The sequence below is a fragment of the Macaca fascicularis genome, chromosome 1, assembly GCF_037993035.2.
Source record: "Macaca fascicularis isolate 582-1 chromosome 1, T2T-MFA8v1.1".
Lineage (NCBI taxonomy): Eukaryota > Metazoa > Chordata > Mammalia > Primates > Cercopithecidae > Macaca > Macaca fascicularis.
Genome location: NC_088375.1, coordinates 72390541 through 72407502, shown reverse-complemented (window position 1 = coordinate 72407502; position 16962 = coordinate 72390541). Strand labels below are relative to the sequence as shown.

The window sequence follows — 16962 nt, the reverse complement described above, 5'->3', positions numbered from 1 at the left end:
TGAATGCTCCATAATACTCTAAAATAGTGCCCAGAGCTCAAGTCCTTGAAAAAACGTAGCACATGGCCCTGGGCACTTACTCCGGACCTTTTTATCTGTAAACTGTGGGTGCTGAACTCCAGGTCTGCTGCCAGCTCAACACTCTGTTTCTCCATGCATTCAAGCCTTGTATCTCAAAATTTGTAAATACTTGGAAAAGGCACACTACAAACAGCATATGTTCACTTAAGAACACGATATTGACTTTTGTTACAGCAATTCCATTTTATTTAATAGTTAAGTCTAATGTTAGATCTGGAAACAGCATAAACATAGCATAATTTTATTTTATTTCAGTTACACATATGACAAGGTCATATTATCCTCAGGGACAAGACAGAAAAGAGCAAACTGCATTTTCAGTTAAGTGGATTTCTACCTCAATGGAAAAAAGGAATCCAAAAAGCACAGAACAAACAAGTATTAAGAACCTGGAGGGGCTGGACGCAGTGGCTCACGCCTGTTATCCCAGCACTTTGGGAGGCCAAGTCGGGCGGATCACCTGAGGTCAGGAGTTCGAGACCAGCCTGGCCAGCATGGTGAAACCCCATCTCCACTAAAAATACAAAAAAATTAGCCAGGCGGGTGGCATGCACCTGTAATCCCAGCTACCCACGAGGCTGAGACAAGAGAATCGCTTGAACCCAGGAGGCCGAGGTTGCAGTGAGCCGAGATTGTGCCATTGCACTCCAACCTGGGCAACAAGAGCAAAACTCCATCTCAAAAAAAAAAAAAAAAAGAATTTGGAGGTGGAGGGGTTGGGTGCAATGGCTCACACCTGTAATCCCGGCATTTTGGGAGGCTGAGGTGGGCAAATTGCTCGAGCCCAGGAATTCAATACCAACTTGGGCCACATGGTGAAGCCTATCTCTACTAAATATACAAAAATTAGCCAGGTGTGGTGGCAGGCACCTATAGCCCCAGCTACTAGGGAGGCTGAGGTGGAAGAAGCCCAGGAAACGGAGGTTGCAGTAAGCCAAGATCGCACCACTGGACTCCAGCCTGGATGACAGACTGAGACTCTGTCTCAAAAAAAAAAACAAGAACCTGGAGGGAAGACTCTAATAGAAAGCCAGAGCTGTATTCTCAGCACTATCCTAGTCAAAAATATTAATTCATGACTTGATGAGAAGAAACTTCATTATATGTGTCCCACAGAACAAGGATTTGGTGAACTTGTCACTCCAAAACCAAAGTAAAATGTAAAAGGAGAAATGTAATTCTTACACACAGGAAGGCCTAGCTTGGCTGAAACGCAACTGAAAATTAGCTTAATTAACTAGGAACTTGAAAATAAGCCATGATAATAACAGCTAATATTATTATAAGTTCACCATGTGCCAGGTACTATGCTAAAGCCTTTACAAAAATTATCTCAATCTTTACAACAACCCTATGACACAGGCATTATTAACATAATTTTATTGATTAGACAACTGGGGCTCAGAAGTTCATTAAATAACTCAAAAAGCAGTAAAACTGAGATGGGGCAGAGCCAGGTTCAAATCCAAGCCCTTGTAACTTGAAAGACCAAATGATTATTACATACTGAGACTGCATGAAGATATTAAATGTATGGATCAAAGCAGGTCATAGTTCCACTGAAGAGCCATTGTTCCTTTATATATCTAATCAATATTTTTCCAGAATTTCTCTGTATAAGGCACTGCACTAGGAGAATATAAAAAAATGAACCTGACTTTTACAAATGGAATAATCACACTTTTCGCTATCCCTCCTAACTAGAACAAATAAAAACCCTGGGCATTATAGTAAAACAAACAAAAGTTTGAAAGGTGGAGAGAAGAAGGAGACTGACTAAGGAGCTCAGGACCTGAAGAAAAACACTATGGCACTGGGAAAAAAGGACTGTCAACACAGAATCCTATACCCAACAGAATATCCTTCAGGAATGAAAAGAAAATGAAGACATTCTCAAAAAAAGGAAAACTAAGGATTTGTGGCCAACAGACTTACCCTAAAAGCATGGCTAAAGGAGGTTCCCTAAACAGAAAGGAAATAAAGGAAACTGGAAGGAAATCTAGGAGGGAAGAACAAGGTGAGCAATGATTTTATATATATACATACACACACACACACACACACACACATATATACACATACACACACACAAATATAATAAGCTTTCCTTCTCTTCCTCAGCTTTTTAAAATATGTTTAAGAGTTGAGGCAAAATGTAGTTCTAAATGTATGTAGAGAAAACATCTAAAACAATTAAACTATAAATGAGGGAGGGTAAAAGGATGAAAAGGGAGAAAACAGTCTGTAAAATTCACTAGAACTAGTGAAATGAAGTCACCAATACACTGTGATAAAATGTGTATAAATAATGTAGTATCTAGAACGATCACTATAGAAGCTCTAGAAAGATATATAAACAAATCAAAATGGATTTTTAAAAAATGTTCAAGCAACCCACAAAGGCAGGAAAAACAAGAAAACAAATGAAAAAGCAGAAAAAAAAGGAAAACAAAAAATAAAATGGCAGACTTAGGTCATAATATATCAATAATTACATTAAGTGTAACTGGTCTAAATATACCCATTAAAGATAAACAGTGGAGGATGGACGTGGTGGCTCACACCTGTAATCCCAGCACTTTGAGAAGCTGAGGCAGGTGGATCACCTGAGGTCAGGAGTTCAAAACCAGCCTGGCCAACATGGTGAAACCCTGTCTCTACTAAAAATACAAAAATTAGCCAGGCGTAGTGGCAGACACCTGTAGTCCCAGCTACTCCTATTCAGGAGGCTGAGGCAGGAAAATAACTTGAACCCGGGAGGCAGAGATTGCAGTGAGCTGAGATCACACCACTGCACTCCAGCCTAGGTGACAGAGCCAGACCCCATCTCAAAAAAAAAGACAGACAGTGAAAGAGTATATTTAAAAACATGGCCCAATTATATGTTGTCTACATGAACGTCACGTCAATATAACAAAATAGGTTGAAGTAAAGAGGAAGAAATATATCATACTAACAATCAAAGGAAAGCTGGAGTGGCTATATTAATAACAGACAAAGTAGACTTCAGAATGAAGAAAATTACCATGAACACTAAATAGTGATAAAAGGGTCAATCCACCAAGATATAGCAATCCCAAATGTATATGCATCAACCGACAGAGCTGCAAAATATGTGAAGCAAAAACTGAAAGAAATCAAAGGAAAAGTAGACAAATCACAGTAATAGGTGGAGACTTGAACATCCCTCTCTCAACAATGAACTGAACAACTAAACAGAAAATCAGCAAGTATATTAACAAACTCAACAACATCATCAACCAACAAGTTCTAATGACATTTTTTCTGAGCAATATAAACATAGAGCAAGCAGTAATCAATGAAATTGAAAAAAGAGAAAAAAAAATCAATGAACCAATGGGCTGATTCTTTGGAAAGATCAATAAAGATCAACAAAACTGACAAATCTCTAGCAAGACTGACAAAGAAGATGGAGAGAAGACACAAATTACCAACATCAGAAATGAACAAGGAATATCACTACAAATATCAAAAGAATAAGATAATACAGAGAACAACTCTATATACATAAAGTTGACAACTTAGATGAAAATACAAACTACTCTAATTCTCCCAATATGAAATGGATAATTTTAATAGTTCTATAACTATTTTAAAACTTGAATTTGTAATTTTAAAACTCCCAAAAAAGAAATCTCCAGATTCAAATAATTTCATTAGAGAATTCTACTGAATATATAAAGAAAGAAAGAAAAAAACTTTCTACACAATCTCTTTCAGACAACTGAACAGGAAGGAACATTTTCTAATTTGTAAAACTAGGATACCCTGATACAAATATCAAAGAAAGATGGCAGGCAAAAAAAAGAAAGCCAACCAATATCTTTATGAATATAGACACAAAAAATCCTTAATAAGTTATTAGCAAAAAAAATTCAGAAATATATTTTTAAAATTATATACCATAACAAATTAGGGTTTATTCCAAAGATGCAAGGCTCATTCAAATGTGTGAAAATCAATCAGTGTAACCCACCACATTAACAAGTTATTATTTTGTATAACTGCATATGAATCTACAATTATCTTAAAATAAAAATTTTAAGTAAACATATGAAAGAACCTGCCCCAAGAAAGCAAATAATAGAAATATGTCTACTACAATGGTTTTTACCTAAAGCCTCAGAAATATCTAAAGAGTTTATTAAAAGTCAATTCCTTAGCCCCACCCAAACATAGATCTAATCTAACAGAATTAAATTTTCAAGGTTCTCTGTGATTCTGGCAATTAGCCAAGTGTGGGAACCACAGGGCTAGAACACAGATAATAGTAATAAAAGAGTCATAAGAGGGATGCCAGGAGAAAATATCTTACTGCATTAAGAGACAAGGGAAGGAGCTCACAAGAGTGAGAAAGCTATAAAGAACCAGACCTGGAAAGAAGGACATTTCAAGCAGAAAGGCAAATAAAAGGAAAACATTGGGCCCAGAGAAAGGGTAGGTTCAGCAAACACCAAATCCTCATGGTTGGTCTTAGAAGACAATTCATTTTTCTCTACAATACTTATAATACCACATACCATACTCTCTATGTTATTTTATTTTTGTTATTTTCTGCCTCCCTCTATGAAGATGAAGCTTCACAAGGCAATGATTTTTGTCTATTTATCACTGTTCCAGCCCCAGGTCTGGAGATTTTTGTCTATTTATCACTGTTCCAGTCCCAGGTCTGGAACAGTGCCTAACATATAGCAGGCATCAATATCAATACATGTTTGTGAAATGAGTCAGGAAATGAATGAGTAATAGAAAAAAAGAGAAGAAAAGACTGGCTAAAGAGGTAGGCTGGGACCAACGCAACAACAAGAACAACAACAAAACAATGGGCAAAATAACGGGCTAAGAAGCTTGGCCTCCATTGGAGTCTTAAGAAGATTCAATGGTGGGTGTACAGTCATCCCTCAGTATCCAAGAAGGACTCGTTCTAGGACTCCCTGCAGATACCAAAATCTGAGGATGCTCAAGTCCCTGATATAAAATGGTATAGTGTTTGCATATAACCTATGCACATCTTCCCATATACTTTAAATCATCTCTAAATTACTTATAATACCTAATACTATGTAAATGCTATGTAAATATTTGTGATAATGTATTTGCTTAGGAAATAATGACAAGAAAAAAAAAGTCTGTACATGATCAGTATGGACAAAGCCATTCTTTGAGAAAGAATCTCACCCTGTCACCCAGGCTGGAGTGCAGTGGCACAATCTCTGCTCACTGCAACCTTTGCCTCCCAGATTAACACGGTTCTTATGCCTAAGCCTCCCGAGTAGCTGGGATTACAGGTGTGCACCACCACATCTGGCTAATGTTTGTATTTGTAGTAGAGACAAGGTTTTGTCATGTGGGCTAGGCTGGTCTTGAATTCCTAGCCTCAAGTGATCTGCATGCCTCAACCTCCCAAAGTGTGGGGATTCGGGTGTGAACCACGGTGCCTGGCCTTTTTTTTTTTCCCCTAAAGACTTACGATCCAAGTTGGTTGAATCCATGAATGCACAACTCATGGATACAACAGACCAACTATATATACATGTAAGATCCCAAGAGCAGATTAAATCCTATCAAATGTCCTAAAACTCCTTTAAAGTGCCATTAATTTAAGTGCTTATTCTATGTGGCACGCATCATACAAGATGCTGTATATACATTTTCTTTATTCTCTATTACTCCCTGCAACATAAAAAGAGATCAGTGACTTGCCCAACATCACTCAGCTGGGAAAGTGCGGCACCAGGCTTGATCCCAGATCCACCCAACGCTAAAACAGCTTTCTAGTTCAACTGCATCAAGAGTGCCTAGTACATATTAACAAAGAACACTACTGACATTTATTTCACAAACTTATGTATAAAATACTCTTTCCAAACAATTGTATGAAAAGATGTAGATTTCTCCAGTAATTCACGAAAAGTCAAGTACCTTGGTTGACGCCTGGTCGTATTGTGCTGTTGTTCTCACTAGTTCATCCCTACATTTGTTCAAAACTTTCTCTTTTTCAATTAATTCCACTTTCGCTTTCTCCAGTTGGAGTTGGAGTTCTTGAAACTTATTCACTTGGCCTTTCATTTCTTTTTCTTGTCCTTGCAGACGTAGTTCCAACTCATTAATCTTGCTTCTTAGCTCTTAAACCACAAACAAAAATCACACTCTGATTTATATATATCTTGCCCAAAATGTTCATAGTTTATCATTTGTTTTATTCTTCTCTGAAATCTTTGATGAAACAAATATTTACACTAAACATAGAAGCTACTTTAATTGGATTTAATTTCAATAGTTTCTACTGTCATTTGCATTCAAATACTGTATAGAAAGCAGGAGAAACACATTTTCTTACATTTTAACAAAGAAACTTGGTGGGGGAAATGTTTTTCTAAAATCATGAATGCTATCTCGTTATTGAGACTGTGAAAAGTACATCACATATGACACCCTTTGTTAAAATTACCATTTGGTTTTACCACACAACAGCAAACTATATTTGTCTGGTGCCCATATCAATGCAAATCAGTGCTAGGCAGTGAAAAGTTCACCCTCCTATATTCTCTGGTAGTTTTACCTCCACTAAACATCAAGAGTGTGAACCTCCCATACTGCCAAAATTAACAATGATTTTTTTTCCACTTTTTTCCCACATACACACAACATTGGTTCCAAAGGCATTGGCTATGTGACAGCTCTCACCAGTGAACACTGACAGTGATTTTCAATATATCACAGCACTGGAAATTATCATCTTCTACAGAGTAGATTCCAAAACACCACCTGGTACCCTTGGCTGTCAGCTGCAGCGTGGCACAGCAGCCAAGGTTACAGGTTTGCTCCCATATGGACAACCTGGCAGAGCACGGCAACGCTGTTCTGCAGACACACACACAACCTCTGGCCAAAGCTGGTCAGATCACAGGCTGGTTCTGTGGGTCACAAAAGGAGCCAGATGAGAAGCATGGGGAGTGTAAACTGTAACCAACCCACTGGCCCTGCTTCTGGAAAGGAAAGTCAAAGCCTCTCAACCTACTTTAGAGGCTTCCAGGCACCAGCTTTTCGATACAAATAAAAGTACATTCCAACACTATGATGCCTTTTATCATTATTGAAAAGACAGTATGTTGAACACCGACGTGCCTAACAAAACACCTAAGCACTTTACAGGATTAAAAATATCTGGAATCACCTGTGAAACTGCCTCAAGCAAAGTTAATTTAAACTTAACTTAGCTCAATGTTACCTTGATTCTGCACTTTTAATTGCTCCAAAAGATGAGGACTGCTAGAATTGTCAAAGAAACTGCTATTAGCATCTCTTTTCCCTATTTGCAAAGTTGATCGACTTGGAGTCACCTCTTGTTCCCCAGAAAAGTAAGATGCACAGAAATCTCTCCTAATTGGAGTTTTTTGAGAATTAGATGAAAGATGACTTGGCGTCTTCTCTTGCTGCCATGAGAACACAGATGATGAAGCCTGATGCCGGGCAATGTCGCGGTGATTCATGGTGGTTTGTGGAAGAGTCTGGCTTGCTTTCTGTAGAAATAGAATCTCTTTAGAGCCCTTTAAAGATCTTATATACTCAAGGCTATTTATTTTCAGATAGGATATAAAGCCATAATCCCAAGAAGTTAACAGTTGCACTGCACACCAAGAAAGAACATTCATCAAGTCAAGTAAACCATAAGTCTAATACCCAGTGATGGAATGTTCTAATGCTCGACTTCTTAGCATTGAAGGAATAAGCTACTACCATCTCATGCCCAACCTATTTAAAACAGGCTAAGTCTTGGTATTTATTCTGCATCCTTCTTAGAATCCATTAAACATATGTGAGTATTCACTTTCATTCTGAATTCCAAAACTGGCTTTTCTTTGCCTGTCCTTGGTTACCTCCCCTTATAGCTTTGCCCAAAAGAATCAAAGTTAAACAACAGACTAAAAAACTCTTTCAAAACTCTCATATTCCACCATATCACTATCCCAAAAAAAATCACGAGTGTTTAATATTATGTAATATACATTTGTGGATGATCTACTGCTTTGCATTGTTCTTTCTATGCTTCTCTCTGCCTCCATTCTGACAAATATCAAGACATGGAGGTAAATGCAGCATTAGATTTTTATAGTAAGCACTTTTTTTGCCATAGGAAGAGGGTTAATGTTTACTAGATACTCAAATTTTCCGTAAAATATCTCTAGGAATCAATGTCAAGGGAAGAATTGCTACGAATGACTGAACTGGATGACAAAGCACATGATGTTTCTAGGACAAACTAGAGAGTGAGTACTTAATTTTTATTCGCCTGATAAGCAATGCCTTTGCTACATATCAGAATCCTAATGACATCAAAATGAGCATTAAAGTCATGAAAAGAATAAAAATCATTAAAGCTCTAAGCCAGAGGTACTTCTGCATTCTCAGTATTTACGGTACCTACTTATAAAGTCAGCCTTAAACGGCTTGCTGAATTGTGCCATCTCATCAAGTCCTTATGTTTAGTGGAAAGCCACCCGTAAGAGCCAAACTGGAAATTTTTTCCAGCAAATAACATGTGAACAAAAATGGTAGAGGTAAAATTCAATAGATCAAAAGGACTGTATAGGAAGCAATTGCCTCCAGGTGACAAAGCCAGGCAGGGAGCATCATGACTAATTCTCTGGCCCCACTGTCTCCAAGAATAGCCCTGATCACTAGGTCTTAATAGGGAAATAATTTAGTGGACATTACATGAACATTTAATATTTAGGGATAACCTAACCTCCCCACTCTATTTCACTCACTCCACCCTATTTTTAAAACTAAAAAATAATCACCTCCACTAAGCCCAAAACCTTTTCTCAGTACGAAAAAACACCAGCTCTATGTAAAACAGATTTTTCTCTAACCTTGTTCTATTCTATATCAAAAACTGCATACTCTATTATAGGGCCCATAGTTAACTTACTTTAGCCTGCAAGGCTTTAACCTCTGCCTCTAATCTTTTTCGTTCTTCAACCTCTTTATTATATTTTTCTTTTAGATCTTCATACTTGGAACCTAAAACCAGACAATCAAATACAATTTTCTTTCAATCATTGATTCCACGAAGGAATTCACAGATCAACAATGATTTTGATAGTCTAGAAATGAGTATCTTAGTATACCAAGGAGAAACAACATTTTAGTTAGGGAAATAGATGAAACTATTGATCAAATTACCAAATATCAAAATACATAAAAACATAAGTGTTTTAAATATTCTGAAATTGAAATATACCACAGAAGGATAAAGTACAAAGCTTAAAATCTCAATCCAGTAGCTCAACATAATTCAACAGATATGCAAATGGGTATGTAACAAGCGGCTGCAGTTTTTAAACATATAAATTAAAAGTTTAATTCAAAGTTGAATTAATTCATTTATTTGGCAGAATTAAAATCTCCAGCTAAACAAAAAGCTGTCTATACTAAAGAAAAAAATGCATTACCACTATAATATTGACTTGGTGTCAGTGGAGTTGTAAAAATTTTTTGTGGTGTATTGCATGGATTCAGAGAGACATCTGCAGACTGTGCAGCTTGTTGGCTTCTTTCAAGCTCAGATTTACACCTGTTAGAAAAGGACCCAAGAGGCAGACAAATCTGTTAGAGCAAAGGCTACAGAATACCAATGCCTTACATTCCCAGAGAGTAATAAACTTACAAAGAAACCCATCCACTAAGAATTCTTAACCATTTCATTTCAGGCATTTAATAAGGTCTAACTTATGTGCCAGACATAAACACAGTCCTGTGTCTTCAAAGGAACTCAGTCTAGTAAAAGAAACAGAAATATAAACCAGTAAGTGAAACGTTATAAAGGCTATAAGGAAGATCTATAATAACCACTATGACAGTGATATGGTTTAGCTGTGTTCCCACCCAAATCTCATCTTGAATTGTAGTTCTCATAATCCGTATGTGTGGTTGGGGGCACCCAGTGAGAGGTGATTGAATCATGGGGGCAGTTTTCCCATGCTATTCTCATAATAGTGAGTTCTCATAAGATCTGATGGTTTTATAAGGGGCTTCCTCCTATGCTTGGTTCTCATTCTTCTCCTTCCTGCCACCATGTGAAGAAGGGTGTGTTTGTTTCCCCTTCCGCTATGATTGTAAGTTTCCCAGCGGAAAAGAAAAGCCCTGTGGAACTGTGAGTCAATTAAACCTCTTTCCTTTATAATTTACCCAGGCTCAGGCAGTTCTTTATAGCAGTGTGAGAAGAGACTAATATAGACAGCAAAGAACAGTTGAAGGATTGGAATATATTCCAAGCAAATTTCATACACTAAGCCAAAGACAGGGACATAAAAGAACCCAGAACTTCAGAAACACGGGAAGAAAGTGGTGTCATTGGAGCATGGGCTCAAATCATGAGAACAGATGACATGACTTAGGATATTCAATCATTTCAAAAACATAGACTTGATATACAGATCATGTATTATATGACATTTTTAAAACACAGATATAAAAATTAAATCAATATAATGCATCTAGAAAAGATATGGCTGGAAATAGTTACAAGAAATGGGAAACATAAGTTACACATTGTATATATGTACACCCTGTAAAAAGGTATTCAGAACTATCATGCAAGTAAGCTCTGAACACCTTTCAAAACCAAAAACCCACATTAAAATAGGGCTCAATTCTTCCAACTCTCTAATGTCTCTGACTTTAGTTTAACATAAAAAATAAAATGAACACTCTTTTAGAATGGCTAACGGTGTGCAGCAGTCTCTTTGCCATGGCATATTACTTAAAACAGGAAGTAAAGAAAGTAATGCCAAGCCCAGTGGCTCAAGCCTGTAATCCCAGCACTTTGGGAAACCAAGGCGGGCAGATAACCTGAGGTCAGCAGTTTCAGACCAGCCTGGCCAACATGGCGAAAACCCCTCTCTACTAAAAATACAAAAATTAGCCAGGCATGGTGGCATGCACCTGTAGTCCCAGCTACTTGGGAGGCTGAGGCGGGAGAATCGCTTGAACCCAGGAGGCAAAGGTTGCAGTGAGCTGAAATTGTGCCACTGCACTGCACTCCAGCAACAGAGCAAGACTTTGTCAAAAAGAAAGAAAAGAAAGAAAAAGAAGGAAGGAAAGAAGGAAGGAAGGAAGGAAGGAAGGAGGGAGGGAGGGAGGGAAGGAAGGAGGGAGGGAAGGAAGGAGGGAAGGAAGGAAGGCAGGCAAGAAAGAAGGAAAGAAGGAAGGAAGGAAGGAAGGAAGGAAGGAAGGAAGGAAGGAAGGAAGGAAGGAAGGAAGGAAGGAAGGAAGGGAGGGAGGGAGAGAGAAAGAAAAGGAAAAAAAAAGAAAAGAAAAGAAAGGGAAGGGAATGAGTGCCCTTAGCTCCATCTAGCTCCAAATTCAATCTGAGAAGAGGCAATGTATGAGCTAAAAATGACTTCTCAGCAAACCAAACCACCACAACTGAGCTTACAGTAGGAAACAGCAAGGCCCAATGGAAATGTTCCATTAGTATTTAAAAAGCAACAAGAAATAAGTAAAATTAATATTTTATTTAACTTGCTATTTTCAAGATACTATCATTTCAACTTGTAATTAATAGGAAAGCTACTAATAAAATATTTTACATTTTTTCATACTAAATTTTCAGAATTGGCATCCATTGTATACTTAACAGCTCATCTTAATTTGCACCAGCCACATTTCAAGTACGTCATAATTGCCACATGTAGCCAGTGGCTACCATATCGGACATTGCAGGTCTACAGATTAGCAAAGGTGTCACAAATTTGCTGATTCGAGATGAATTTTGAGGAACCTTGCAAAACCAGTGCTTCTTTTCCACTTTAAATTCATATCTGATTCTCTTTTCCCTGTCCTTTCATTTTAAACAAAGTTATTTATTACTTAAACAAAAGTATAACCTGCCATTATTTTCATAAACCATTTTTTTCTCCTTCCCCCTAAGAAAAAAAACACAAACACCACCACCAAAAAAGCACAAAGCTAAAAGCATTTTCTACTAGGTTGAACTATATGAGACTGCCAATAACCACAGTTTTAACAAACATTCCAAATGGTTCAACCTCACTTCTTGGAGACCTTCCAGAAACCTAATCAGTGGCAACTGATGGAAAAAATAAGTTTCTGCAATGCATTTGAAGGTTAGCAGTGAAAATTTTAAAACCATATTCAGGAGTGTTTGTAGTCTATAGATAATAAGAATATTTTAAAACCAAATGTGCTACGAGGATATGGCACGAACTCGGCTCACTGCAACTTCTGCCTCCCAGGTTCAAGTGATTCTCCTGCCTCAGCCTCCTGAGTAGCTGAGATTAGAGGCGCCTGCCACTACACCTGGCTAATTGGCTAATTTTTGTATTTTTAGTAGAGAGGAGGTTTCACCATGTTGGCCAGGCTGGTCTCAAACTCCCAACCTCAGGAAATCCACTTGCCTCGGCCTCCTAAAGTGCTGGGATTACAGGCATGAGTCACCTCGCCCAGCCAAAAGGAAGTATTTTTTAAATTATCACGCAACCCTGCAGATTGGGCCTGCTTATATTCTGTCTCCAATCTCAACTGGGCCCTCCATGCTATTCCATTCTTTTATAATTCCTTAGTTCTCCCTCTCATTCTCTCCAACAGCTTTTCCACCTAGAGAAAACACGAGCCATCAGTAAGCTTCAACTAATTTTCATCTTTTCACTAACAATTGTCAAGTTTTATTTTAACAAGTACTATCATACTATTAAATAATGCAATGTAACTGGTATTATCATACCATCAAAGAATGATAGTATGATAGTACTATTTATTATTGTATTACCCAGTGACCAACAGTGTCTGAATCATGAGACAGCTCAATAAACATATACTGAATAAATACATGAGTAATGGAGCAACCATTTGATAGATTTATATCGTACTGAGCTGTGCAATGATAAAACAAAATCACCGTTCGTTGTTTTTAATCTTCCACTCATTCAAGTTACGGCACGGACCGAATCATTACTTCTTCCATCGGGAAAAAAAATTGCAAAGTATAATAATTATATTGTTAAAGGAAAAGACAAATGCATCTGATTAATACATACAAACATCATCCCTATAAATACCATCCCAAAATGTTACCTTTTAAGTTCCTGTTCCAGTTTTTCTATTTGTTTTTTGCCTGAATTCAGTTGTCCTTCCTGGAAATTCACTTGTGACTCCTTGACTTGAAGTTCATGAGAAATCTTCTGCTTAGTTTTCTCCAGACTTTCACATATTTCCATCAATCTTTGATTCTCCCTTTTCAGGTTTGTACCCTCAGTTTTTTCATTTTCAACCTAATAAGAATTGTTCAGAAGACAATAACTACCCTATTTTGTGAATTTACCAAGTATTATTGGTAGACCTCAGTCTAACATTGACTACTAAAATCCTGAGATACACCTGCAATAAGCCATATGAACACAGAAATTTTAGACGATCACACTTTAAAGCCAATAGATAGGCAACTTCTATGAAGTCATGTATTAAATCTTCTTTGGCCAGACACACCCATCCTAGAAAGGGAGGCTTTACTATCCTTTCAAAAATTAAAAAATAGGAAATAAATCCTATAAATCTCCCTTAACAATTCATTTTCAAGTTTGGCTGCTAAAACCAATTATTGTTAGAAACCAGAAAATTCTCCCACAAGCAAAAACCTTTTAGAAGCAATGACTGTATCACTATTTAGTTGGCTAATACGGAGGTAATTTTTTAAAAGTACTGTTTAGTTTTCATTTACTAGACCTGAAAAGGTTGAGGAACACCAAGGTAAAAAGGCCAGTCTAAGAAAGCCACATCCATTTAACTGCAAAATGCTCTAACACTGTCTCCAGATTAGGAGCAGAGACCTTTTGCCTTGTCGCTATGCAGTGCAAAAGCAATCCCCAATTCATGGTCCCACACGGAAGGTGAAATGGAATTCAGTAGCGCTAAATATTAGCAGGTAAGCAGAAATGAGGGCAGAATTAGAGAAAATTAAAAACAATTAAAATTAAAATCACTCAAAAAAAAGAAGGGGATTGGGGCCAGGGTCGGGAGGGCGGGGATGAAATTACCACCTGAAGATAGCAAAATCATTTTTCTCTAAATGTAAAGAAGAGGAAATAATTAATCCAAAAATGAGTGAACAGTTTTAAATACCAGCACTTCTGTGATAATAATGAGTGAACAGCTACAAATCCAGAGCTTCAGGGGTACCTTCTGTTTTTGCTTCTGCAGCGCAGCCTCCAGACTGTCAAGCTGAAACTGCCTTTGCTGCTTTTCCTTCTTCAGTTTATCAAGCTGTCCTTCAAGCTCTTGAATTTTCTGAAGAGCTCTTGTAGGCAGGCCTTCTTTCCATTCTTCCAAAGCCCAGCTCATTTTGTTCTCCCTTCTTTATTACTCCAACATTCGTAAATAAACTGAAAAGAATAACCAGACTGTTGGTCTAATCACAGTAAAAGGAAACAAACACTCAGAAATTAATTAATCTATCTAAACACCCCTAAAAATCAAGTTTCAAGACCACATTTCAAAAGATAACAAAGTGGGCGCAGTGGCTCACGCCTGTAATCCCAGCACTTTGGGAGGCCGAGGCGGGCGGATCACAAGGTCAGGAGATCGAGACCACGGTGAAACCCCGTATCTACTAAAAATACAAAAAAAAAATTAGCCGCGCGCTAAAATTAGGCGCGGGTGCCTGTAGTCCCAGCTACTCAGGAGGCTGAGGCAGGAGAATGGCGTGAACCCGGGAGGCGGAGCTTGCAGTGGGCCGAGATCGCGCCACTGCACTCCAGCCTGGGCGACAGAGCCAGACTCTGTCTCAAAAAAAAAAATAAAATAAAATAACAAAAGATAACAAAGTATAAAATCTATCTTCTCCATCCTCTGAAAGGTGGCAACCAGTAACTGATTCTTAAGTACATAGTATCCTGCTTGTTTTCCTTTTGCTTTCTGATTTTCTTATTTCTCGGTGTTGACTTCTTATATCACTACCTGCTTTCTACTGCTCAGTTTTTTCATTATACAAAACATGGGGCAACAGCAATGCAAGATGGCAGTCACCACAGTATCAGAAGTAAAAGTCTCTCAAAGTTTCCAACTTTTAGAAGAACTCGAAGAAGGCCAGAAAGGAGTAGGAGATGGCATAGTTAGCTGGGGTTTAAAAGATGACGAAGATCTAGCACAAGATGGACAAGGATGATAACCGGGCCTCCAAGAATGATTTAGGAAAATCACACATACAGCCTTAAAATTGAATGTAGCCTAAATGCCAGAAGCACCCTGCCTTTGTAAGATTTGTAACAAAAATTAATATAAATGAGGTTAATAGTTCTAATGGAGTGGTGGACCAAAGAGCTGTATCAGTGCTAGCAAAATGGCAGAATTCATGTAGCATCGAAGTTGTCCTGCAAGAGCTTTGGTGCCTAATGATGTCTAAAGAAAATATGAAACTTCTTCAGCTGCCTGAAGGACAGGGTTACAGCAGTTAATCAAAAAGAAAAACCATAGGCCCTTCCCCTTCCCATCCCTCATTCAATTTAAAGTCTTCATATTCCACAGTAGTAAATTTTCTAGATACGTCTTGTAGACCCCAAAGGACTGGAAAGGAAGCTCCCATTCAAAGGAAATTTATCTTAAAATACTGTCAATTACACTAATTTTTTGTCCATTTGAAATATGTTAGTTGTGCTATAACAAATCATCCTGCCATGTGTAACATCCTGTCCACATATTTGAATTTCTAGGATCAAGAAAGTATATTTAAATTGATTCCCATCCTAACTGGTGGAGTCCACGTGACTCAACTGTGAAAAGACATATCACATAATCACCTTGCTGCTGATTAAATGGCCTGGGGCCTCTGCCTTCTCCTGTGGGATTACTGCTGGGTACACGGGGTGCTTTGTCTGCACCCCTGGTTTCCAAAAAATTGAGGAGAAGAGACTCCTCTCCAACTCATTCTATGAGGCCAGCATCATCCTGATACCAAAACCTGGCAGAGACACAACAAAAAAAGAAAACTTCAAGCCAATACCCTTGATCAACAACGATGCAAAATTCCTCAACAATATACTTGCAAACCGAGTCCGGCAACACATCAAAAAGTTAATCCACCATGATCAAGCAGGCTTCTTCGCCAGGATTCACAGTCGGTTGAACATACGCAAATCAATAAATATGATTCATCACATAAGCATAGCTAAAGACAAAAATAACATGATTACCTCATGCAGAAAAGCTTTCATTAAAAATTCAACACCCCTTCACATTAAAAACTCTCAATAAATTAGGTATTGAAGGAACATACCTCAAAATAATAAGAAGCCATCTATGATAAACCCACAGCCAACATTATACTGAATGGGCAAAAGCTGAAAGCATTCCCCTTGAAAACTGGCACACAAGGCAAGAATGCCCTCTTCCACTACTCCTATTCAATATAATATTGGAAGTCCTGGCCAGAGCAACCAGGCAAGAGGAAGAAATAAAAGGCATCCAAATAGGAAGACAGGAAGTCAAACTACCCCTGTTTGCAGACAATGTGATCCTACATCTAGAAAACCCCATAGTCTTGGCCCAAAAGCTCCTTCAGCTGATAAACAACTTCAGCCAACTCTCAGGATACAAAAATCAATATATAAAAACCACGAGCATTCCTATACACCAACAACAGCCAAGCCAAGATCCAAATCAAAAATGCAATCTCATTCACAATTGCCACAATATGAATAAATCACCTAGTAATACAGTTAACCAGGGAGGTGAAAGATCTGTAAAAGAAGAATTAGAAGACTAGACACGGTGGCTCGCGTCTGTACTCCCAGCACTTTGGGAGGCCAAGGTGGGCAGATCACCTGAGGTCAGGAGTTAGAG

The 16962-nt window shown here is 38.0% G+C and overlaps 1 protein-coding gene and 1 pseudogene across 3 annotated transcripts in view; one reads left to right on the top strand and one right to left on the bottom strand.

Annotated features, from left to right (window-relative positions):
* The window catches only part of CENPF (centromere protein F), a 74072-nt gene that overhangs the window by 52509 nt on the left and 4601 nt on the right, over nt 1–16962 (bottom strand). For 2 of the 3 annotated variants that reach the window (XM_015450025.4, XM_005540834.4), the window contains exons 2-7: nt 14305–14507; nt 13204–13400; nt 9561–9682; nt 9038–9129; nt 7334–7625; nt 6025–6227 (exon numbers count right to left, since the gene is read on the bottom strand). In XM_015450025.4, the coding sequence (XP_015305511.3) occupies nt 6025–6227; nt 7334–7625; nt 9038–9129; nt 9561–9682; nt 13204–13400; nt 14305–14466 (1068 nt within the window). In that variant the 5' untranslated portion in view covers nt 14467–14507. Of the gene's footprint in view, nt 1–6024; nt 6228–7333; nt 7626–9037; nt 9130–9560; nt 9683–13203; nt 13401–14304; nt 14508–15920; nt 16082–16962 lie in introns of all 3 variants that reach the window. The other variant, XM_015450019.3, reaches the window with a different exon arrangement.
* On the top strand, nt 15140–15654 carry LOC107129656 (ubiquitin-conjugating enzyme E2 variant 1 pseudogene; annotated as a pseudogene).